At 36.0% G+C, this 25,578-nt stretch overlaps 4 protein-coding genes across 7 annotated transcripts; 1 reads left to right on the top strand and 3 right to left on the bottom strand.

Moving 5' to 3' along the window:
- Positions 1 to 397: 397 nt before the first annotated feature.
- Cerk (Ceramide kinase) lies at positions 398 to 14,390 on the bottom strand. Its single transcript, XM_070661257.1, has 8 exons — positions 14,003 to 14,390; positions 7,103 to 7,354; positions 4,854 to 5,047; positions 4,147 to 4,522; positions 3,808 to 3,960; positions 3,531 to 3,727; positions 3,120 to 3,283; positions 398 to 2,881 (listed from the first exon to the last, which is right to left on the bottom strand). The coding sequence occupies exons 1-8, from the start codon at positions 14,151 to 14,153 to the stop codon at positions 2,827 to 2,829; spliced, it is 1,542 nt and encodes a 513-aa protein (XP_070517358.1). The 5' UTR covers positions 14,154 to 14,390; the 3' UTR covers positions 398 to 2,826.
- A 2,277-nt stretch (positions 14,391 to 16,667) lies between these two features.
- Positions 16,668 to 20,880, top strand: Sps1 (inactive selenide, water dikinase). The gene is made up of 6 exons (XM_070660443.1): positions 16,668 to 17,246; positions 18,082 to 18,186; positions 18,427 to 18,688; positions 18,766 to 18,956; positions 19,059 to 19,303; positions 19,736 to 20,880. The coding sequence occupies exons 1-6, from the start codon at positions 16,961 to 16,963 to the stop codon at positions 19,886 to 19,888; spliced, it is 1,242 nt and encodes a 413-aa protein (XP_070516544.1). The 5' UTR covers positions 16,668 to 16,960; the 3' UTR covers positions 19,889 to 20,880.
- Positions 20,881 to 21,478: 598 nt separating this feature from the next.
- On the bottom strand, positions 21,479 to 23,757 carry LOC139104760 (cylicin-1-like). 4 transcript variants are annotated; one of them, XM_070660451.1, is made up of 5 exons: positions 23,409 to 23,757; positions 23,048 to 23,138; positions 22,604 to 22,965; positions 21,917 to 22,522; positions 21,479 to 21,785 (listed from the first exon to the last, which is right to left on the bottom strand). In XM_070660451.1, exons 3-5 carry the CDS (start codon positions 22,955 to 22,957, stop codon positions 21,729 to 21,731), a joined length of 1,017 nt encoding a protein of 338 aa, XP_070516552.1. In that variant the 5' UTR covers positions 22,958 to 22,965; positions 23,048 to 23,138; positions 23,409 to 23,757; the 3' UTR covers positions 21,479 to 21,728. The 4 variants fall into 4 exon arrangements, with proteins under 4 accessions (XP_070516552.1, XP_070516553.1, XP_070516551.1 ...); XM_070660452.1 differs by having other exon boundaries at positions 23,413 to 23,757; XM_070660450.1 differs by lacking the exon at positions 23,048 to 23,138 and having other exon boundaries at positions 23,409 to 23,756.
- A 309-nt stretch (positions 23,758 to 24,066) lies between these two features.
- Positions 24,067 to 25,528, bottom strand: LOC139104766 (large ribosomal subunit protein uL6). Its single transcript, XM_070660463.1, has 4 exons — positions 25,393 to 25,528; positions 24,754 to 24,892; positions 24,303 to 24,630; positions 24,067 to 24,221 (listed from the first exon to the last, which is right to left on the bottom strand). The coding sequence occupies exons 2-4, from the start codon at positions 24,889 to 24,891 to the stop codon at positions 24,115 to 24,117; spliced, it is 573 nt and encodes a 190-aa protein (XP_070516564.1). The 5' UTR covers position 24,892; positions 25,393 to 25,528; the 3' UTR covers positions 24,067 to 24,114.
- Between the last annotated feature and the right edge of the window lie 50 nt (positions 25,529 to 25,578).

The following is a 25,578-nucleotide window of genomic DNA, read 5'->3' as shown; positions in this document are numbered from 1 at the left end:
GTAATGCGCTGCGCTTATACTTAGCGCGAGGCACTACCGTGCATCTTAATCTACCAAAATAATAAGAATACGCCAATTAGATTCACCATCGTTATAACAGTTGCAAAACAACTTTTCTGCTGAACTAGCTAAATTCGAGATATTGATAAGCATGTGGAAGTACCCATGCTGATAAGAGTCAATCGACAACCATTACTCATTCACTGGATGTAAAAAAATTAGCCGAAAATGGCATTTATTTTCGCGACACGTTTGAAGAAAAGTTTCAGATTAAGTGGCTGATGGAATAATATCTATGAATAAAATTATAAATTTATTTAATAATTAAAATTTTGATTTTGTGATTAAATAATTCCTAAAAAAATATGTTATTCTTAAGAAAAAGGGGTACACAATATAGAAAAAGTTAATATCATTTATTTTGTGCATCCACACATGTTAACTGGTGCACCTTTCCAGTGATATAAATCAAAATAATATGTATGTTACCGCTGGTCATCACATTGATTTTCGCTGTATTTGTCCATTTTCTATATATATATATATAAATACATTGTGATTAAAAAAAAATATATATGTATCATTTATCTGTACAATTTTATAATGTATATTATGTTATATGCTGCTTCGGTGATACTATTTCGTTAATGCGTTAAGTCTAAACTGCCCTTTAAGAAGACATCATTTCAATTGCGCAAATAACGCTTTACAAATAAAAAAATATTCATCTCGGTATAAATTCTATATAGATTGATACAAATCAACATGATATGTTATTATTTAAAGGAACGAATCAAACTTGCATATAGTCTAGATCTCGTGCTACGGAATCTAAACTTTTGTAAAAAAATATATTTCAAAGTAATCTCCCTTAAAATATATCGTATATTGCACCATTCCCTAGCTGCGCAATATCGAGCTTTCTACGAGCAGCAAACGAGATAATCACGAGCGTTATAGCTCCTCCCCTGATGAATTTTTTACGACACAGCAGGACTTATACAGTAACATTTGTGCTGTCCATAATTCGCCGATTACATATATAGCGAAACCTGTCTATGTCTAATTCTCCACCATGTGAAATAGCATCTGTTTAGAATACTAAAAATAGAATATTTGCGATATACATTACACTAAATTGTATTACACTTTACGCAAAGACCAAGATAATGTCAAAGATTTAAGCATCATAAATAAATGTTGTTTATGCAAATATACAGACAGTTTAAAAAGTTGTGAAGTATTTTTAATCGTACGCAAAAATACTATTTCATCGTTATACTTTTTAAAATTATTTTTTATTAAATTTAGAGATCAAAAAACGAAAAAATGGCACACTCGGCTCTTATTTTGCAAATTAATATAATTGTGAAAAGATAAATAGAATCATAAAACACTAAAATATATAAATATTGATAATTTAATTAATAATCTCGCACATTTGCATAAACGTTTGCGTTTTAATCGCAAATAATCTTATCCAACTATACTACACTCTTTCATTGTACAATTACTATACAAATACTTTATATCCGCGAATAAAGATAGAAGCTATTAAAAATAAGCTTGTTAATTGCTGTTATAAATATAGCATTGACTTAAATTTTAAAGTTCATAAAACTCAGGCACCATTTTCGCACCGTTTAACTTTTCATAAAAATTGGCCGAAAATATTAAAAGAGTTTTAATTAAGGCGCGCGTCTGATCGACGAAATCGTATTAGCTATCAATTGTGTGCATACAATCAATAATGTATAAATTTAAGTAACAATAATTGCCACGCTTATTTATTCACTTCTAGTTTGTTAATAATAAAATGTTTTAAGTACAAAATATAGAAGATCGATATATTATACATAGTGTCGCCATTGGTTTCTGTATGAGAGGAGACCTGATAATTGCAGTCTCTGGATCAGTTTCTAACAAATATACGCGTGTAATATAATGTAATATACATGAATAAAATAGTAATTGAGAAGCGCAGGATGTGATAGTATTACACCTATTTTGCATTAACGTTTTGCATAGGAAATATCGCCGACACTTATAAAATTAATTTGAGCGTTTTTGCGGTTTGTATCGCGCCGATAGATGGAATGATCAATATCTGTATTTTCAAAAAGCGCATCAATTGCTAAACAGTCATTAAATGCAAATGATAAGGAAGTTAAAAATAATTTCTACGTACGAGACGGATATGTGCAGACATAAATCGAAATGATGTAAGCTCGTGTACTGATCTTTAATCGATCACCTGTGCCCAATAATTACCCGATTTGATGGTACAACTAACGTTTGCAAAATTCTTTCTTCATAACTCTAGATTCGGTGCAATCGCAAGTGAACTTTACTTAAGCCACCTCTCTAGAATTAAGGAGATTTTGTAATATTATTTTTATTATAATTTATTACATTAGTGATTATTAATTTAACCTCGGATTGACAACCACGAATTAAGCTTGTTCTTGAAGTAAAATACATGTAACTCTAATAACATTTTTAAGAACCGAGGTTTACTCGTTGCTACCAGAATTTTATCCAGGGAGCAATGTATTCAATGCGTGAATTTATTCTCGCGTTAAACACGCTTGAAAATGCGACATTAATGTAAAAATATTGTTCGTTCTTTTTATCAGTGCGATAATCAAAAGAACGAATAATTTGTTTCTTAATTAATCTATGATGTAAGATATCTTGATCATAATAGCACACAAGATAAAGGAACATTGCGTCCTTGAAAGCGACGCGATGCGTGGCCTTGAAAACTGGCCGTTCGACAACCTTGTTAACGGTCCTTCACGCAGAATAGCTGAGGCACGTCGATTCCTAGATTGATTCCTGAGCCCGTCTCGTGTAAACCTTCAGTAATTGGCAGTGTACCCTGAGCAAATATTTAAGCAACGTAAGACAATGTTTCCTTGCACAAATTTAACAACCAAACTACGAAGTATTTTATTTCTCTACGTGGAAATATAATTATTATATCTAAATTGCTTACACAGTATAAAAATTTTTAGATAAGATAAAAATTTGAAAATACAACCGGTAAGTTAAAATAGAGGGACTAATGCACCGTAGGATAACGATAACATGATCGCTATCGCACGATGTTTACTTGCCTGATTTTCACATTGGTGCTGTCGATTACTTCACCGTCGCAATTCCATACGCTGAATCGTGAGTTCGAACGAGTCGCGTTTAACCCGTTCTCGAATTGTAGCATCGGTAGGGCGCGGAATGTAAATTGTCTCGCCCGGTAGACCTCGACGAAAGGTAGTTCGTACTATACAATACACGGATAGGTTGATTTCACCAATTAATATTAAAAAATATGACATTAAAAAATGACTTTTAAGAATATGAATCATGCATATAACGGAAGTAGAAATTTAATATATGTATATTAGTGTGTATATGAAGGTGTTAGATATAAAATGATTTATACAGCATTTAGCTATTAAGATGTCAAGCAAGAAAGTGAATAATTGATGATCATTATGCAATTATGCATGATTGGGACTCACGCATACCAAAGTTTTTTGTTTGCTGGATAGCCTGAGCAATAATCTAATATTGTTTATCAAGGATGTGTGCCGAATTAGGATCACGTCTACACAGCCGTCACCTACGTGGCAATGTGGACTGAAACCCATTGGACTCCTCGAGCACGCGCACGACACATTCGCACCGTTCACCATGAAGAACTTCCCACTGACCGTTACCAATCCTGCACAAAAACCGGATATATTATTCGCTTAATTTTAGTTGATTTTAAAGGTACATTATATATTGTTTCTTAATATTTACTGGAGATTTCTTCGTCACAAACGCTGTTATACTTATGTTGTTGACAGCGTAAGCAATTTTTCGTGCACCTAGTACTCTCCGCCGGATGACACGGGTCCGATAACAATTCTATTTCACCCTCGTATCCTTTGTTCGCTATTATTTTTTTAAATCCTGCAAAATCAAAAAGCAAGAATCGATTTATAACTAGCATTAATCTTATTTATTTAATTTAATTTTTATTCAAAGCTTAATAGATTGTAACATATAACTGAATTAAATAATCAGACTTGATTAACTTTGCTAAATAAAATATATTTCTTGTCAAAATAAGCAATCGCAAATTTTCGAGACTCTTACCGGACCAATCATATCTACGGGGTCCCATCCAACGGAACCTTTCGCTGTCGCTAATAACATCGCCTAAATACCCATAGCTCAGCACACTGGCGTAAAGCCTGAGCAAGGTAACATTGCTGTGAACCGATGAGATGTCAAGACCAATTGAGTCGCCGAAAATGATATGTATGGCGGCAGTCTGCACGTCGGTGGTGCCGTGCAAACTGTAGGCAACCGTGTCTGTGCTACCGCTGGGTATAACGCCGACAGGTAAGGCGGGACTGGGTAGTCTGACGTCAGGGTCATTGGGATCGATTTGCTGATCTTTCGCTGCTCTCAAAATCAGACCGTTAAACACCTCAGCGAACGTACCGTCACCGCCGATGCATACCACCGCCTACGTAATAAATCAAATTTGAAAACAACTTTCTATTTTTAAATCTAAAAATATAATTAACATATAGATATAAATATATTTTTTGTATTTTATAAATTAACCGCATTTTATATTTTCTTTTATACAAATGGTAAGAAATTATTCTAAACTAGTGAATTACTTTAAAATATAAAATAATAAAATTAATGTATATCTGTACATAAAATCTACCAAAATTGCTGAACGTATCTCTTGTTATTTAAATCTATCCAATTCATTTTTTCTACCAAATTTATGGATACTGCATGTATACGAAAGGATGCAATGTTACTTTTGCAAGAACAGGACTCACATGTAGGTCACTCAAGTCGGCCGTGAGTAGTGCGTCGCGAATGTGGCCGGCATGCTCCGTGACCATCATTTTTGTCTCAATGCCAGCAATGGTCATGAGCGGCTGGACCTCCTTCTCCCAGATCTTGACACCCTTTTTTTTACCGCCTATAGGATTGATGAACAGCATCACCTTTCGGGGTCGATACGTTAAACCTGAAATAATAAACTGAATTAAATTTAGTTTCTGAATCTTTCTTCTAGCTTTAACAACTTTTTACGCTTGTCTGTCAATTTGTCGGTTTTTAGTTTCTTTGGAAAATTTCCAATTTTAATCCAATTTCCTTCTTTTTTTTTTTATTCAGTAAACATTGATTAAAGATAGAAACCGGAGAAAAGTTTATAAATGTGAAAAAAGTGATATATATTTCTGCAAAAGCTATGTAATCTTATCATACTAATTAATAAGAAAGTCCATTTGTTCCTTTTTTTTTTATAGGAAAAAAAATTTAAAAACGGATGAAGCTCTTTAATCGACTTCCTCCCTTTTTCATTGCAAGGTAATCAACTTCGCTTGTTTAAAAAGGAAAACGGGTCAAATGGAGACTCGAGGAAGGATGGCAAAGTTTAATCGTATAAAGTATTCCGATCAATTTTCCTTGTGGCACGCGAGGAAACGTCGATAATCGAACAAGGAGTTTCTTTCGCGAAAACGACGATTACATGGGCATAGCAAACCTTTAGATCAATAACAGCTGTTGCCTCGCGACGACGGTCGATAGGGGTAGTTTAGAACATGTCCACCCTGTTTGTCTCGACGTTCATTAAATTTACTCGCTCTCTCTCTCTTTGTCTCTATCTTCCCTTTCCTTCAAGGTCAACATGCAGCACAGCTGCGTTTCAAGCGAGCCGAAAAAGATCGCATCTCGCTTAATTAATTTTGCGACGTCCCTAAGCGGAGAGACGATTGAATTTAAACTCGAAAGGTCTAAAAGCTTATACGAAAAGGGAAAAATTGCCGAAACACGAAAACGACAACGTTATAGTATATAGAAAGCGATTTTCAAAATTGGTAAACGGTGAAATCAACGAGCGTAAGGTAGCAGTTTGTAGTCTAGAGGCTATTGAAACTTATAAATACTAAATCGGCAAGCGGGGCTGCGATTTAATTCGGATACTATCGAATTTCGTGAAATTAAACAGATCCGCGATAAAACTTTCACGGCAGCCGCAGCTAATTTTCCGGCTACGCTGCCTGAGCTACCAAAGTTTTAGGGTCAACGCGTGTAATTCCCGTGGCGCAGACCTTTCATCGCGATTTACGCCGATTCCAACTGGGTTAACTAGCTGCCTAGACTTTGCGCATTACATTTCTGCCTTTAACTCCAACGAAAAAATACTCGTAAAAAGAAGCGGTTGTTTATCGACATGTTTGTTCTGTAATGCAGCACAACAATAATTAGAAGCTTATCTTTAACTAGTTAAACTTATCTCTGAATTTTTATATATAGAATATATAGAATTTTTATATATAGAATATATAGAAACATTATATAAAGCTTTCAGTTACGTCGTTATTAATGTCTATTTTCTAAATTAGAACTTTCCTTTTTATATTTTCCTAAATTTAAATTATTTCCGTCATTAATTTGTCTATAAAAAAATATGTTAATATTGCGATTACAAAATTTTACAAACGATTTCTTTTTCTCCCGCTTCCTTTTAGATTTTTCTTTTTCTATTCTGCCAAGTCAGCGAAAAAAAAACTTATTACTTTTAAGCAGTATACAATGCAAATTAAATTTATACAGATATATCAATGCGAAGGTGCCGCTCGCAGACGTAACAGCGTCAGCTTCGCGTATCGCTATAACAATACGCGTGCATTTTTTCTCGAACGTCACACGTACGCGTTGTAGAAAATTACAGGCGCGCCATTAATTATTCTCTGCACTAATTGTCTGCGACCTTCGATAGCACCCTCGTTTCGCAACACGTGACGCAGGAAGTACGATATTGAGCGCGATGCCTTCTGCTCAGGGTTCGCGATTCTGTTTGATCTTCCAGGCTCACGTCGTTCCATCATTTGCAGACAATGATCGTCGATACGCCTCCTCGCTCGTGCGTCCACATACATGTATATACAACGTACACGTCGCAATTCTAAAATTATTATTTTAGCCGACGCTGATCGCCGGAGACTGTTTCGCGAAGTATCGAATGACACGCTCCGATAGATTTGGAACGGGATTATCGCGGTCGGCGACCCACCTAGAAGATAATTGCGAATGGTTTTCACCCACGAGGCGACCTGTCTGGGATCCGTGTGGCTCATCGTTACGCTGTGATGTCTCCATTTGCTTTTCCGTCCGCGTACGGCGTAGTGCAGAATAAAATTCGTCGGGCAAACCGTGGTCGGCGAGGTCGGCTGCGCCGGCTGTTTTTCCTTAACGCTCACGCCTGGTATCCAGTCGTCGCCGTAGCGCACCGCAAGAACGTTTGTCAAAGGCAGAGTCCATCTGGCTGAAAGAACGACAGAGGATTATCAGGGCAGTTCGTTAAAATGAATATCTCGAAGCCGATTTATTAATTAATAAATCGGGTTCTTTATGCAGAGTGTCCCATAGTAAACTATCTTCCTTTCGGGAATAGGCTTGTTATCATGGAACACCCTGTGTACATATACCGATATTTAATTTAATTCAGAATTCTTTTCTCATTGTCAGTAATTGTTGGACTTCAAACAGCACACCATCCCGGATGCTTTAATTCTTTTTACTCGTATCTCGGGATCTAATGCGTCAATTCTAAAGCGCTGTTTTACGTGTTAGATATATTTGGAAGAAGAAAAAAAAAAAAAAAAGAGAAAGAGAAAGTTTCTACTTTTAACTTTTAAAAATCCACTTGGATCATTGTAACCCAGTGTTTCATTTGAGAATTAATAAACCGTGAACGCGACCTCTAAGAGTTACATATGTGCACGTACAACTTCGATTCAGATTATAGTTAAAAAGTTTGGTAAGTTGGTTCGAGTTTCGCACGAGCTTAATTATTAATTTAACCCTCTGAAGAAATACTTCGTGCTCGACCACTCGTCTATTCGCCACATTATCTGCCGCGTTTATCAATGTTGCATAAGCACAGCTTATTTTTTGCGGCAGGTATAACTTCATTAACTCTTGCTGCGTTATCGCAATACATTCTATCTCAAGTGTTGTACAGGTCATATATTATTTTATTATATTATGCCGCCGAAAGTGGCCGCGCTTATCCGGCGGACGTGAACTACAGAGAACGGTATTCCACTTGCTAGTAAGATGTTGCGCAACATTTCCAGTTACCACATTACGCATTACCAAAGAGCCAGGTGTATGTACACACTTGCACGCCAGAATGCAAGAAAATAGCGGATTTGATTATTATCTCATAAAGAGAGAGAGAGAGAGAGAGAAAGAGAGAGCTCTATTTTACGTTAATTACTTTATTCGCGAAAATAAAATATGATCTAAAATTTTACGTGAGTTTTTTCTCTCTTCTTCATTAAAAAGAATATGTACGTAAAATATAAATCATGATACTATTAGAAAAATGTTTTCTTGTTAAAGTTTCTTTTTCAATTTTTATTAATTACTGTCAATACGTAGATTCTCATTCTTTTTACCTGTTATTTTATGTAAAAAGTTCTTTTTAATCCACAAGACTATTTGAAACGTGCGTTCTTATCTCTTTTTGTTCCTGATAAATCGCTATGTAATCGTGTTGTTGGAATATCAGGAATTATCTTCTGCTTATCATCAAAGAAAGCTTTATTTCAATCTATAATAAAGATTAGTCTATTGTAATTTAAGATTTGTTCCTTTTTCTTTCCTCATTTTTTTAACGAATAAAAAAAGATTTTATAGACCAGTACGCTTCGCACTTATGTATTCGTAACTCGAAAATATGAAAAAAAACTTATCAAATAATCATGACTTGCGTCACAAATTGCCACGTTTGTATTCTTTGACTCGCGAGATCGAGGACTCTCATTTCAATTACGTTACGTTCAATTACGCATTCAAAACATTTTAGAATTAATTAAAAATTTGTTTAACGCTAGAAAAAATTAACAGTGAGATCGCCTTTGACGGCAAATAAAAAAAGAAAAAAAAAAAATTTATACATCGCATTGTGCGGGTGAAATACACGTTTCGGAACAATGCGCGGTGAATCGCGCCGAGATGCACGTGGCGAAATTTATTTTTAACTAACAACGCTTCGGATTCTCGCGATGCGTCTCAAACGATTTGAACATCCATCCATCGTACCCGCGACTCGGAGTGGTAATTCGTTCGAGTGTGATTGCTAACGTCGACGTTATCACGCTTTAACGAACGCTTGTTATCGAGGGCCAATTCATTGGCAATGTATCGCGCGTTGCGATCGGCCTTAATAAAACCCCGACAGTTATTGTCCCGCATTTACGACTTCCTCGTGCGCCGTGCAAGACGTCTATCGATTCTTCAGACGGTTTTATAATTCACGTCAGATTCCAGGCCGGAGTTTTATGTATAATTTTATGCAGCGCATTTTTTTCTTTCAGATGTACACAGCTGAACAAAGGCGTGGATAAAAAAGATGCAAATTATATAACGCTGCAAAACTTATCTAGGATGTGCTTATTTAATATACATAGAGAAAGAGAGAGAAAAAAAAAAAATTAATGCACGTGTAATTTTAAAAAATTACTTCCGTATGTTTCCGTACTTTACGTAGTACATAGAGTTATTTTATAAATAGCGTTTTATCTTAAGTTTCGTTACAATTTATCGGACCGATACGAAAGAAACTTGATTTCAGGAAGTTGTTCTTGACGATGAATTTGTAACAATCAATTCGCGATAACGATCCTTACAAGGTTCTCACAAAATAACATTTTCATATTCGCGGAAAGTAATTTTGTTAATAATTATTGTAAGTTTCATCCAATTAGGATATTATTCACCGGAAATCTCGTCGCCGTTATATAATTAATTGGTTGATTTGCGTTCGTTTCCCGCGAGTTAAAAAGCGAACTGATTGTCCGGGTTGAAATATCTGGAAAGAAGAGGAAGCAAAATCGAGTGAGAACAGGGAATTTTTATCCTGAATATGTACAAAGTTGTGTAAGGCGTATTCTTTGCGCTCAAGTCGGATATCACTTCGATATTCGCGTGCATACGCGTTTAATAACGTGTTTCCTCTTCTTTGCGTGTTACACGGACGTATAAAATGGATACAAATGCGGCTCCTCAACAATACCAACACAAGACACATGAAAATGAATACGCGATATTCACGACAACTCTCAAATTAGTTACGTGACTGTCTGAATCATTTGCCTTTGCATAATTAAGACGGTTCGAGCGACGTTTCCCGGCGCGTAAATCCCTTTCGCGCACGCGGAAACATTTTATTCTGATATTTCTAAAGCCGTTCAACAATAATAATAAAACTGTAATAAAAGATTCTAGTAAAAAAAAATTTTAATAAAATAATTCAATAAAAAAATAAAAATAAAAATGGGAATAAATGAAGTACAATAGATAACAGTAGTAAATAATAATTTGCAGGGATGTCGTCGAAGCTACCGGTTAACAGAGTGAAAACTTAGAATTTTTTTTCAGTAAAATAATTAGAAAGAAGAGATAATCGTGCCATAGGTCGTCGACATACCGCAATACCGGTTTCTCACATACAGACAGGTTTCTCTTGTCTGGCCAGGATAACGTGCCGCTGTAAGAAACATCCGGCGACACGTTGAACGATGGAAAGTGAAAGACCGCAGGCGTTGCACTTGCCTCGCTTGCAGCATCTCGATCCCGAAACGGGCGCTATTAAAATCGACGAGTCGCATCGCCGGCTCGAAATTAGCGGCGCTATTTTCGATCGAGCGTTATCCCCCTGAATATTTCCGGCACACGTAATGCAAACGTAATAAAAAGACTGCCTTACTCGGCCTTACGACTAAAACAATGACGGAAGCGTTAAACTGTCTGGAGCCAGCCTGAGAGTAACGTTCGGTGAAGCGTACAGTACTTAAGAAATGAACAAAGAGCTTCCGCAAACGTCGAGCTAAATAATAATCGCAAATTTTTTTTTTTTTTTAATTATCTTACTAAATTATTTTACTACTAATTTCTTTTAGCTAGATTTAGCACTTATTTTGGCATTTATTCGCATTTTATTAATATATCGTTACTAATTATATGTATATTAATTTCGTTTTCTTTACGAGCTGAAAAATTCTTGTGTCGATTACGAAGATCTTATTGTTGAACGCGAAACGTTTCTAGGACTGAAAAAATGCGGTTGTATATTGCAGATATGCGCCACCCACGGCACGATTATCGCTCTTTTATTCAATATTCATGATGCAAAAAGCACGCATAATGGTATACGGAAATGGGACGATATGCAAATAACGTTCAAGGACGAGATGGGTATTGACATGTGTTCCCGTCTACGTGAACGGATCGTCGAGAAGTTCTTAATATTCCACGCGACACCCTTGCGTCTCGAGGTAGTAAAGTGAACCTACAAGTGAAGACATTCTATCTTACAGGCAGGCATGGAAGTTCGTTAAATTTTATTTCTTTCTATGCACGTGCAAAAAATTTGTTCACGTGCGTAAGTACTGCGCAACATTCCGGAAAATTAGAAAAAAAAAAAAAAAAAAACAATTGGCACGAGATAAAAATTTTGATCGATTATAAAGTTCTAGAGAACAAGACATAAGATAAATTTTTTAATTAATTTAAGTATCTATGCTAGCCTCAGTTGCTACTTCTTCAAGATTGATTTTTCTATCTAAGTACTCAACAAGAACCGGTCTTGCATCAGCTTGATCTTTCATAAATCATATTTTAATTATTTTACCTATTTTCATTTAGTACAACTTCTTAATTGAAAGCGTTAAACCTCGCACGGCAGGTCAATCTATTGAAAAAGATGTCAGATGAAATTTTCACATGGTCGCTTATCACGCGGATGTTCAACATTGTAAATTATAGAATAATGGTCTTGCTCGTTCCCCGTTCTTCCGATTCTTTTTAATCTTATAAGCCTCAATAACGTAGCGCCTACCGTTGCAAAGGATGCTGTACCAATGGAAGGTCAAGGACAGGTATAACCAACTCCTCTCATCAAGTCCCACACACTTACCTCGCATCACACATCCACCTTATAAGACTGAATTGCTTGAATAGTATTAATAAGCGCTCACTGGCCTGAAGAACATTTTACCAAACGAGAAAAAGAAGGAAAACGAGAGATAATAAAAACGATCCACGCAAGGCGTAAGTGTTAGACAATTATTGTGTAATACAACGAAGATGAAAAAAACCAAGTACGAGGATTAATCGTAACGCGATCCTGAACCTGATTTTTACATAACGACTTTTTGCCCTGATGTAATTTTATCAGTCGCCAATGTGCGGCGAAATAAAGAGACTTTAAGAAAGAACGTTAAATAAATCCGACTGAAGAACATGTTTTTCCATTTCCCGGCCTTGGGATTGAGTTGAGTACGCGGCTAAACAGCCAGTGGAGAAGTCGGTCGTTCACGCTGTGATTGCGACTTTCTTATGCAAAGAAAAACAGGCGCAGCCCCGCGAAATAAGCGGCGAGGCAGCCTAGAGATTGCCACAAGGCAAGGTAAAAGTAAACGGACTGCGGTAAGAAAAGAGAACGAGTGGTGGATAGCGCGAGCGATCGTTAACTGGAAGAACTTGTTAAATTATCTTGCGTTTATCTATGTAGATCCAGTTAGGTAGATTTTGAATACGCGAAAAATTTGCGCCTAGAAAACTTGTAATATTCTGCATCATTTATAAATTTACACCAAGAATTTTTCAAATAAAAGTGTGTAAATTACTACGTTTAATAGTATTAAAAAAAAAAAAAAAAAAAGAGAGAGAGATTTACGCAATGTGACATTAAATTATTTGTAAAAAATAGATTCATCCGGTTGAACATGATAGCAATAATTCTAAAGAGAAAGATGATTAATTCAGCCTTCCTCACTTCCTGTCAAAAGAAAACGTTCGCCGATGAAATAGCATTGTAGTTAGTCGATAATTACGTTTATTTGTCTCTGTTCGTCTTCGTAAAAGCTCGGAAAGGACCTCGATATGAGTGAAAACGTCCCGTCGAACGACGAAATATTAATTTACCTTATCACTCGCCTATCTATATTTGCTAAGAATAGATTTTGCGGACTGTCGAGTGTCTGTCAAGCGAACAATTTATCCCATTAACGTCACAATTCCAAAGGCAAGCTGAATAGCTCGTAAATTGCGTATCCAATATCCCTACTAAGAGGAAACGTACACATTGTTGACGGCACGATTCAGCCGACATTTATTCCAATCCTTATTAAATCCGAAACTATTCACCCCCTCAAAAAAAAAAGAATTATTACCCTCTAATATATCTACAAATGTGATTTATCCTTGAATATTTGAATTCTGCGAGGACATTAAGATCGAGGCTCGAGTTGGCCTTCATTAAAATACAATCTTGACATTTAAACGTCCAATATTTTCGACAAAAACAAAACACGCATTCTCGAAATGATAATTTCGTAATAACGTGTCGCTTGAAGAGAATCTTGAGATCGTTCCTGCGTTAATCCTACATCGCAGCTCGATGCAGCCATGATTGACGTGCTGCCGACGCTGTGAAAACTTTGCACGCATACTGACGACGTGATAATTATCGCAGTATCTATTTCTGCGTGCAAACGAAATTCGATCGACAAAGGTTTTATCATCGACGATTTAAATCGTTAATCAAGATACAGACCGCGAACATCGGACTCCTCGACTCAATCTCGAGTGGAGGAAAACGTACTTTTGAACGAACATTCCACGCACAGTTAACGGGACGATAATTATCGCGGTATTCTCTGCATTTGAAAATAATTAACAGTAAAAGCATTTTGTCACCGGCGATTAAAATTTATATTTACGTTAATAAAGAGCACGGTGGAAAAAGATGAATAATTAATTATTATAGTAGTGAGTTTATTCAAGTTTATTCAAGAGGATCTCGTTGGCAGCGATGAATCATTTAATCGCCGGTTATGAAAAGCTTGAAACCGCGACAAGCGGATATTTGACGATCCAAGGATCGCGTTCTCTTCCGACTTACTGTAAGGCGGTCGTTCGGTCTCCCAGATGAGCGTGCCGCGATGAAAGTACACGCGGCATCGCTTCTTCTTCACAACGAAGGTGTTGAGCAGCACCGACTTGGAGGCGGCACGTTGGTCGTCGGCGGGGCCGCCCGAGATGTCCTGCATCATCCTGGGGCAGCTTCATCAACGGGATTTTCAGCGGGGTTGACGGCGCGGCCGTGACGTCATCCCGAGGATAACATGTGATCGATGCGCCGCGAGGACGTCCGTGTCGGCGGGATCGTCGCGTGGAGATCGGGCCAGGAGCACAGCTCGTGGCTCGCTGCTTCGCGATCGATCACGCACGTCAATCGCCGTACTGGGTCCTGCCCGGTCGGACGCGCGAGCGAAACTGACATCGTGAGCTCAGTCCTCCGTCGCCTCCGAGTGCTCTGCTCCGCGCCTCCGTACTCCGTGACCTGACGCGGAACTAGACGAGATTTGCGGCGACGTTCACTCCGGTGCATCCGCACTCTGGTACGCCCGCACTCGTTATTTGTACTGCAATGCCTGTAATGAATCATATCTGTCAAAACCATGTCAGCTACGCGAAGCCCCGTCTATCTACGAATTTTCTATCATTTTTAGATCCGTAGTTTCGACGAAAAAAAAGTCTCTGAGAACTTCAATAAAGAAACGACAATGTACATACTACTGCGATTTTTAGTAGATACTATTATTTTTTTATATTTATTGATTATCGATAAAGAAGATATTATATTTATTGCTTGTAGCGTATGAATATGAAAACGACATCGAATCTATTGTTGCTTCTGTAATTACATTCGTTATAATTTTCCGATACAATTTTACATCGGATATAGAATTGTCAACGAGGCTGATATTTATCCGCCCTCCTGCCCTTTTGTGTTCAGCATTGCAATCAAAACGTATATCGATATGTCCCAAAATGAAAGCCATAAAATCTCGTTATAAAAAATTATTTTTCGGGAAACCTAGGTTAGGCAATAGCTATTTTCTAAAATAAATCTCACAAATACGTACAACGACATGAGGCTTCGTACAAACTTATCCAAGTTTTGGAATACGATTTGCAGTAGCGGCGAGCCTACGTAAGTCCTCGGTGCTGTCGACGTGTCTGATCACGATGCAAATATTTGATCCGTAAACACGATATAGTCCACTCGAGCGAAGCTGCTCTGGGTACTCGGCACAAGTCATCTATAACCTGTGACCATATATTCATTAATCAAATTAATGAGGTCTTCTAATGATCGTTGAAAGTTGGATTTGCGGTCGTGCTAATAAGAAAAGCGATTTTTAGCCGTATTTCTCTGAGTATAGTAACATACGTGAGAATACAAAAGAGCGGCTCGCAGTAGAACTCGCAGCGAATAGATCGTAGCCACGATTTGCGCGGGAAACGTCGTGAAGTAGGCGAGTCGGCGCGCGCGATCGGTTGGACGGCATTCCAAGACGATCGCACGCCAGTATTCGCGCGCGCACACAGAGACATTTCGCCGGCAGTTTCTTCAACTACAACGTGCCTATTGAATCTCCGTGACGTTCTCGCGAGCTCTTGTTCACGTACAAATTCTCGTAAAACGTTACTTACTCATCGCCACGTTTAAACAAATTTTACTTCTTTTTTTATGTAAATCAATTATAATGTGCAGTAATTGTAACTAAAGTTATATGAATCTACATTATAGTACTGAATTATAAAGTCAAAAATTGTATTTAAAATGTAAGTAAAATTCGCTCTCTCGAAAAAGAGAGGAAGAGAGCGGTTTAATTTATTTCGTTCTTCAATGTATAAATTAGTGTAAAATCTAGACGCGAGGAAGGTATAATTTGAGAACCGTCGACAGCATGACGGCGCGTCGATTGGTCTGTCGCGGTGCATTCGAAGCGAATGGAAACGACGAGCGTGGAGAAAAGACCAATGAACAATACGTATTGCTTCGTGATGACGGACTTCGGTGCACCTAGGTATACTAACACTTCGGCCGATATCACCGCGGTATTCACGGCACGCACACATCAGCATAAATCGAACCTATCGTTCCCGAGTTACCGTCTCGCTGCGCGACAATAAAAGCGGCACGTGTTGCATTAGGATCAATGCGGATTAAATATGAATTTCCTTCGCGACATCGAGCAGCGAGCCGGTGATGAAACATCGCTCGCTCACGTCAATTCTCAACGAACATCGTTCGCAGGAATCGACGTTGCAGAAAAAAATATGTCAATCAAGAATATACAAGAATAAATCCAATATATGTTTAATTAACTTTCTATCCGTTGATTGGCGTTCTTCCATTAGTTTCCCTCGTTAGGAACTGTAATAAAATCGATTCTTACCCGTTTGATACGTTTAGCTTGCGAAAAGCACGTCGTCGGAAGCGGACAGCGAACTTGGCCGGAGTGAAGTGTATAGTTTCCGGCGACAAAGGAGAAGCGGCGTAATTTCGGACGATGGCTCGCACGTAACGCGCTACAACCCTGCGACGCGGCGCCGCGGACGCTTGCGCGGGTTCGAAATCAGCCAACCAGGATATGCAGCCGATACCGTGGCGGTGGCACCGTGGGGGCTCGCTCGCGCCCTCGATATCGCCGTGCCGGCGTTACCGCGTCCATTTTGTCGACGCGTACGGTCCCGGCTAGTCGACGCCGGTGCGGAGCAGTATAATTCCCATTTGCTGTGAGTTCGCGCGCGGGAGATCCAGTGACTGTCCTTCGGCGGCGTTGCACTATCGCCGGTTTTACGGAGCGTACGACGAGCGGCGAGAGCACACCGGTGCGGGCAGCTTGCGCGCGCGCGCGCGAGAGAGGAAAAGTTAGAAGGTGACCGCGAGCCTTTCACCGCGTTTGTTCGCGGGCGGTTTCGACGTTGGGCCACGACGTGCCCGGCAAAGGCGTAAAAGCCGACTTGACTCCTGAACTTCGCCTTGTAAACGAGTCCGTACGGCAAGATGGCGGAGCTGCAGGGCACCACGGTGTCGCAGGAAGCCCTGGCCGTGGCGCAGCTTGAGCTCGAGGGGAATCCGAACGCCCTGGCGCTGCGCAGGCCGTTTGACCCGGTGGCGCATGATCTCGATGCATCCTTCCGCTTGACGCGATTTGCCGACCTAAAAGGATGAGGGTGTAAAGTCCCTCAGGAGGTTCTTGGTAAACTCCTCGAGGGACTACAGGCAGACGATGCGTCCGCACAGGATCACGAGCATGCCCACTTCATGCACATGGCTATTCCGCGTATCGGTAAGTGAACGAATGAATAAATCAGAGACCGAGCCGAGCCCCCTCGTTGCGGCGCGCTTGCAAGCCGGCATCTTCGATCACCGGTCATATATTTTCTTTCTCTCTCTATCTCTTTCTCTTTCACTCTCCCTCTCCTTCTCTCTCTCTTTTCTTCGCCGTCTTTCTTTCAGACGAATATTTGCATAGAAAAATTGTCATCGTGAAAGAAAGATCTATCTTTCTTACGGGTTTTCGTAAAGCTTGCACCTATTCCGCGCACATAATTCTTAAAACTCCAAGTCCGAGATGCGAAGCAATGCACAGTCATCGGTTTGAAATTCTCTTATTTTATTTTATTTTTTATGCTTTTATTTTAAATTTATACAAGATCTGAAGGCGTCGCAATGCGGCCCTATCGTAACATGGCGACCATATCGTCTCCCGCCCAATTTCTTCCGTATCACCGGAAATATAATGTTCTCAACTTTATTCTACAATTTTTATACTTTAGAAATGATTTGAAAATTTCCAATAAACAAACGTATGTTCTTTTTAGTTTCCCATCAATATACAATTAATAAAACACTTGGAAACATTATCTATTATTTAATTGTAGTTTTTCGTAGCTAATTTTTAAAAATAAATTTTTTTTTTTAATAATTGTTAAAGATTTCTTAATTTTTTTTATGTTTTATTGCTTTTTTTAGTTATCCTAAGAAAATTTAATCCGTTTAAATATATATTTTTTGTGTTTAAATTGTTTTTAAACGATTGAGAAAAAATTAAAATATTTTAATTATATTTTTCGAATAAAATGTATTATTGGATTATAATTTAATTCGTAATATTATTTCAGGTATTGGCATGGATTCCTCCGTGACACCAGTGCGACATGGCGGGCTTAGCCTGGTACAGACTACAGATTTCTTTTACCCACTAGTCGATGATCCTTATATGATGGGTAAGAAAGAAGATGTGAAGCCAATAAGAACATTACGATGTTAATCAGTTCTTAAACCTGTTTTTGTATTTAATTTATTTTTTAAATTATTAAATTTGATAAATCTTATATATTAAGAGAACAAATTAAATTAATATTTGTTTAGTGTACATTTGTTATACAGGCATTTTTTTAATCTGTATGATTCTATATGTTATACGTCATTTCTTTCTTTTCACTGCTATTGGAGATATTTTTCAGGTAAAATTGCATGCAGCAATGTCCTAAGTGATTTGTACGCAATGGGAGTCACGGACTGTGACAACATGTTAATGTTGTTGGGTGTTAGCACCAAAATGACAGAGAAAGAGCGTGATGTTGTCGTGCCGCTGATCATGAGAGGATTCAAAGATTCTGCTCTAGATGCTGGCACCACAGTAACTGGCGGTCAAACGGTTGTGAATCCCTGGTGCACCATTGGTGGAGTTGCTACCACTGTTTGTCAAGCAAATGAATATATTGTGTACGTAATTATGATTAGCATCCAGTAACAGTAATAATAGATTTAATGCTAAGATTATAATTTTTTATTTTATTTAGACCAGATAATGCTGTAGTTGGGGATGTGTTGGTTTTAACAAAACCTCTTGGTACACAAGTTGCCGTCAATGCGCATCAGTGGCTTGACCAGCCTGATCGTTGGAATAGAATCAAACTTGTAGTGAGCGAGGAAGATGTACGAAAGGGTTATCAGCGTGCAATGGACAGTATGGCCAGGTTGAACAGAACAGGTGCATATTGTTAAACGCAATTATGCTATATACATTATGAATTTATCCTAACACAAATTTTTTAGTTAAACTAAAATTAATCACGGTTATTCGATTTTTTAGCTGCTAGATTAATGCACAAGTATAATGCACATGGTGCTACCGATGTGACCGGTTTTGGTCTTTTGGGACATGCTCAGAATTTAGCAAAACATCAGAAGAATGAAGTTTCCTTTGTTATCCATAATCTCCCGGTTATTTCGAAGATGGCTGCAGTAGCGAAGGCATGCGGAAATATGTTTCAATTGTTGCAAGGTCACTCGGCTGAAACTAGCGGTGGTTTGCTCATTTGCCTTCCTCGAGAACAGGTTAATAAGTTTATCAAATTTTATTACACCCTCAAATTTAAAGCATTAATAGATGATTTAAACAGTTCGAGAAAAATTAACTCTGAAGATCTAATGTATCTTAATGTTAAAAGCATTTGTCTGGAAAATAAAAAATTCCCGATTAATTTAATTTTCCGCGGTTGTGCGCGGTTACAAATCAGATTTCCTGTTAATACAGTAGAATATCTTTTATATTCGTAAGATATTCTAAAGAAAGACAGGTAAAAGAACAGGAAGAAGTTTATGCTATTTATTGTTAACATATATTTAGTTAAATTTCTTCCTAACACAACTAGAATTCAAATATAAAGAAATTTTATTTAGATATTTAACCGGCATATTATAGTCTAGCATAGAATTTAAGATATACGGTTGAAATAATTTCTTAAATTGTATATTGTGTTGTTGCAGGCTGCAGCTTATTGTAAAGACATCGAAAAACAAGAAGGATATCAAGCGTGGATTATCGGCATTGTGGAAAAAGGCCTTCGTACGGCTAGAATAATCGACAAACCGCGAGTGATTGAAGTTCCGGCTAAGGAAAAAGACGGCGAACTCTGGTAAAAAAAATAAAGGGACCCAGAAATATCCCACATTTGCCTCCTCAATTATATATACGTTTTCATATATTTGAAAACAGCACGCATACACACTCGACAGCGCTTTCATGTGCACTACAGATAAAAAGTTATTTACTGTATATGTTTCACAAAAAAAAGAAAAAAAACAAGGACAATGACGATAAACTTAAATAACATTTACATCTCATTATATTGTATAATTTTAAAATCAAATAGTTGTTCAATAATTGAATTAATAATGATAAATATTACAGTATGTCTTATTCAGAATATTTTTACATCTTATAAAGAAAATAATAATTTTTTTTTCTTTATTAATTGTAAAACGAATGTTAAACCTCTTTAAAGTTAACGATAAATTTTTTTTTTTTTTTTTTGTATCGAGCAATGTTAAGAAAATGATAAATTTAGTATGTTTAAAATTAAAGTAGCACTAAGTTTTCAACGTAAGAAAATTAAAAATGCAATTTTGATAAGTATTCTAATAGCAATGGATGTATTATATATATATATACATATATGCATATATGTCATGTACATATATGTATATATCACATGGCGAATTGGGGTGCTCAGTGTTAACAGCATTTAAAATATATTAACGATCGCAGATACTTGCAGAGATATACAAAATATATTTTACAAGATGCAAAATACAAAGTGACTGGGTAGTGTACGTTTTATGTAGCAGATTACAAATGATAGAATAACAATGATTTTTCGCGAAAAAAAAATTAATTTAAAAAAAAATAGTATATGTGGTAGACTTACGATGTCAACGAGAGATATAATCTAAAAGTTTTAAATAGAGCATTATACATATATGCAACTATGGAGTCCAAAATAAAACAAAGGCCTTTAAATTGTCTCCTATGCATACGCTTTGAATAAGTAAAAAAAAAAAAAAAATTAAGCACAGGCCCTAACGTTGTATTACTTTTTCATATGAATAAAGTGCTACTTTGTCAATAAAAATGATATTGCACACCTCTGTATTCCTAGAAACAATTTTTTGAGTTATTAAAAATTTTGAATGTTCTTAAAACAAGTTAAAACTTTTTTTTTTCCTCAAAACTAGTTTACTCCATTTTAAATATATAAAAAAAAAATTAAATTTATATACTGGCGATTCGTAACGGATTTCCTCGAAACTAATTGACGAGCGTTGCTCCCGAAAATTTCACGGCTTCCATGGCAACCATTACAAACAAAAGAGACGTGCCATCAACTACTACAGTTCTAATACTTCCAAAGTGTTTTCAGATACTCGACGCCACGAAATTCTGGAATTGACGGATTCAACAACTTGTATGTTTTATTTTTAATTTCTCGATCTTTTATATGGGCGCGTGATTAAATTACTGTTACTCTTTCATTGTAATTAAAGATTAAATATTATTTATTTGACTGTTAATGTATTTTTTTTAATAATTTAGATCAAGCGACAACAATAAATCTGATTTGATCTAACACGGTTTTTTTTTTAAATAAGATCATATTCTATACATTTTATTTCTATTCTACTTTTTTAGATGTTGGGAACACTTAATAATTTTATCGATATTGAAACAAATTATATTTTTTCTTAATTTTTATTTTTTGTATGCAAAATCGAGGAAGCACATGTTAATGAAACCTTATTTCATTAACATTATTTATTACGCATTTTTCCGATAATAAGACTTAAATGTTATATATTATAAAATTATATATAACATATTTCCCACAATTACACCCGCATACACTTACATATATGCAGATATATTCACGAAATCCTTATAAAAATATAATATATCTGATGCATATTATGTAAATCATTTTAATCATTTATTGTTCACCTTCGGAAGAAAATCTGTTTCCTTCAGTAAATTTTTATTCTCCTGAAACATAAAAATAACCATTTGTTTTTCAAAACGAGATAATACATATATGTATATTACATTTTAATACTCAAATTAATATACGTGATACTTTTAATAGATTATTTTACTTTTAAATGACAATTTATTACCTCATCGGCATTCGTCTTAAAACCTTTGCAGCAATGACTGAAGTGATTTATATCATTACATTTTGTACATTTTGATCCCCAAGCAGGACACTTTCCTATCGGATGTTGTTGGTCACATCTCCAGCAATTTTTTTTGGGATTTGGAAACTGAGGTGGTGATGGAAAATTATTTGTGGTGTACTCTTTCTTTTCTTTACTGTCTTTAGTGGCTTGGTTCTTTTTACTGTTTTTAGGAACCTGCTTTTCCTTATTGTCTTTATTATCCGGCTTCTCCTTATTGTTTTTAGTAGCTTGCTTCTCCTTATTGTCTTTAGTAGCTTGCTTCTCCTTATTGTCTTTAGTAGCTTGCTTCTCCTTATTGTCTTTAGTTGCCGGTTTCTCCTTATTGGCTTTAGGGATCTGCTTCTCTTTACTGCTTTCGGTGATCTGTCTCATCTTTTCAATATTAATGTTGTAATCATGGTAAATCTCTATCAACTTTTTCAAATCTAAATTCTTTACATCAAAAAATTTTTTACGTAACATTTTGTCATTAGTGTCGCGAACAATTTTGTCTCGTATGAAACTATCTGTCATGTCGTTAAAATTGCATGTTTTAGCTTTTTCCTATAAATAAAATAAATTTTAATAAGTGTGTATATACATTATAATTAACGACAAAAATGTTAACGTGTATAATTTTTATACTTTTAAAACGTTTATGTGCTCTTCAATGGACTCATTCGGCTTCTTGCATGTTGTAAAAAATTGATATCGTTCAACTACCTCATTTTTTGGCGGATTAAAATACTCTTCTAGTTTTACAATCAATATATCCATATCATCTTTTTCTTTTTCATCGTCGAAAGGTATGTTTTGTATTGCGTCAATACCAATTTTTCCAATACGATTTTTTAAAAGATTTGCACGATCATCGCTAGGTTTATTGATGTATCCAGTTAATTTTAAAAATATAATAAAATCTTCTTTCCAGCTTTTCCAATTGGTGGCTAAATCACCATCTTTCGTTAAAGGATCTGGAGCACGTGCAAAGGCTTCCATAATAAGAGCTTAAAAAAAAAGCACAATTAGAATTTTGCGTTTAAATCTTATTCTTAAATTTATATTAAAATACAGATTAAAAATACTTGCAATAAATAATCTTTATAAAATGATGCCATTTTTACATAGACTTTATATATAAAATGCTTGAGTAATACACATTAGGCATATAATTTATATACTATAAAAAAAAAATTTTTAATTAATGAGAAAAGAAATATAAAATAAATTTTTCAATGATACAAAATAAAGTAACTGTCATATTACACGCGCACACAAACATATTACTCATATATGTAACTAAATAACATGAGTAATTTTAATTGAAACAAACACATCAATCTCCAACAGCAAGCATACTTGTTTCTTCTTAAGGAACAATTTTCCAAATGTTGAATTTCACGTTTATTTTTCTTGTAGATTTTTCTACTAAGTTCTATAATGTGCTTACCTACCGCTTCAAAACAAGATTATCGCGTTAAAAGAATAATTTCACGCTCGGCGTAAAATATTTAACGTGTAATATGCGATTCGGGCGTTGGCATATACAAAGGTATTCTCACTACTCCGCCATTATCCGTCTGATAATGGCAACCGATAACGTGGATGGGACCGTCGTAATACCCAAGCAAATATGTATTAGTGCTGGGGATTTCCCAAGTCATATGTAGTTATATGCAGATGCAAATACATGTGATGCACTCCGTAGTGCAATCACAGCACAACCGTTTATAAAGTATTTCTAATAATTTTGTTCTAATAAATCAGTTTTGGATTGAAAATAAACGAAATAAAATCGAAAGGAATTATAATTAGAATAATTAAAAAATTAAATCAACGGTCTAACCTGATTCAACTTTACTCCTAGAAATTGCCTAACGTCGGACATAATTTTTTAAATATTGTGACTAGAAGATTAAAAACGTCAGTTTTGAACAGTTTTGAATTGGAAATATATGAAATAAAACCGCAAGTTATAATTAGAATAATTGAAAAATTAAATTGATGGATCGGTATGTTAAGTGGAACACTCGGTACATTTATTATAATTTTTTTCGAGTGTTCTAAATAAAATATTAATGTTTAAACCTGAAATAAATATTGTTAAATTGTTGCTCATATTTTTATTCATATTGCATGTATTTTACTAAAAATATTTATTCATCATCTTGAACAACAGTTGTTTTTTCAGATACATATAGTCCGTCTAAAAACTTCCTAATATCCTTGTCTTTCACGGTTGTCGATTGTTGAATAAGAGCAGCTAAAATATAGAACATGTATATTAACGTCAAATTAATTTATTTAAATACTGACAATGCTTAAATAAGTAATGGATATTTACCCGACCGCGATACATCTTCCAAAGAATTTCCTTCGATGACTAACTCGTCCTTCTGTTTGCCGGAATTTGCAACAGTTACGCCCGGTGCCATTTTTACGCGGCGTATGTACTTCTCACCCAAAAAATTTCGGATTTCAATAACTGAATTATTTTCCGTAGTCACACAATTTATGGGAAAGTGGGCATATACAGCTCGCATTTTGTATTGATACCCCTTTGTCACACCTTTAAGCATATTCTCAATATGCGAGCATACTGTACGAACAGCTGCTAATTCCTTCTTTGTACCAAACCATTTTTCAACCTTTAGTAATCTCGGGCTAACCATCTGATATAAAACGAAATATTAATTTTAATTAGACATAAATATAAATGTTGTATATACTAATATAAATTAAAAATATTTTAAATGTGGTATACAGTATATCCTTGTAATAATAACGCTACTTACACGAATATCAAGCGCTAGATGTTTGAAAGATCGCTTCAAAACACCTCTCGGTCCTTTTACAGTCACCAGACGAGATTTGACAGTAACTGTCAATCCCTCTGGGATCTTAACAGTTTGATTAGTAACAATTTGCTTCATTCTGTAACACAAATATATATAAATTATTAAAAAGAAAAAAAAACATTATTTTAATTTAAAATTATGTGTTGCGATTTGTATTTTATTCTATACATTTGTTAATTACTAATATACGTAAAGCGCACTTTTTACAAATCTGGAGCAAGTGCTATTAGCACATAGGTTATAATAACTCAGTGGTAAAAATTAAAATAAATAAATATAAATAACATATACAATTTCCCTAAAATTTACATATTAGTTTTCCATATGCACTTGTGGTCATACGTTTTTATTAAAATACAAATGCACGTAAATCTGTTAATTAAAACGTCAACTGTGAACACGTGCGCGTCTCATTGGCACCAAGCGCTCAACAATACAAAATGATATAAATTTATAACGCAAGAGCGAAAAATCAAAATACAAAAATAGCGTCGTAGCGTCGAATTAACACATTCAATAGAACGATAGATTAATATGAATTTTATTAACTATTTTTCACTGTAAAAACTCCAGTACCTTCTTTCCGTAGTTTCCCTTTCGTCATTTCTTTCTCCACTTTCCAGTCTCGAGAAGTACTCTTCATGAGATGGCAGCACAATGTTGACGCCGATCACGCCGATCAAGATGGCTGTCAAAGGCTGATTCCCCCTTTCTACCCCCCTCTGTAATTAATTAAATCCCGCGGCCCAGCGCCATCTGATT

The sequence above is a fragment of the Cardiocondyla obscurior genome, linkage group LG08 (genome assembly GCF_019399895.1).
Source record: "Cardiocondyla obscurior isolate alpha-2009 linkage group LG08, Cobs3.1, whole genome shotgun sequence".
Lineage (NCBI taxonomy): Eukaryota > Metazoa > Arthropoda > Insecta > Hymenoptera > Formicidae > Cardiocondyla > Cardiocondyla obscurior.
Note: the sequence above shows the minus strand (reverse complement) of the source record. Positions and strands in the feature narration are given on the sequence as shown.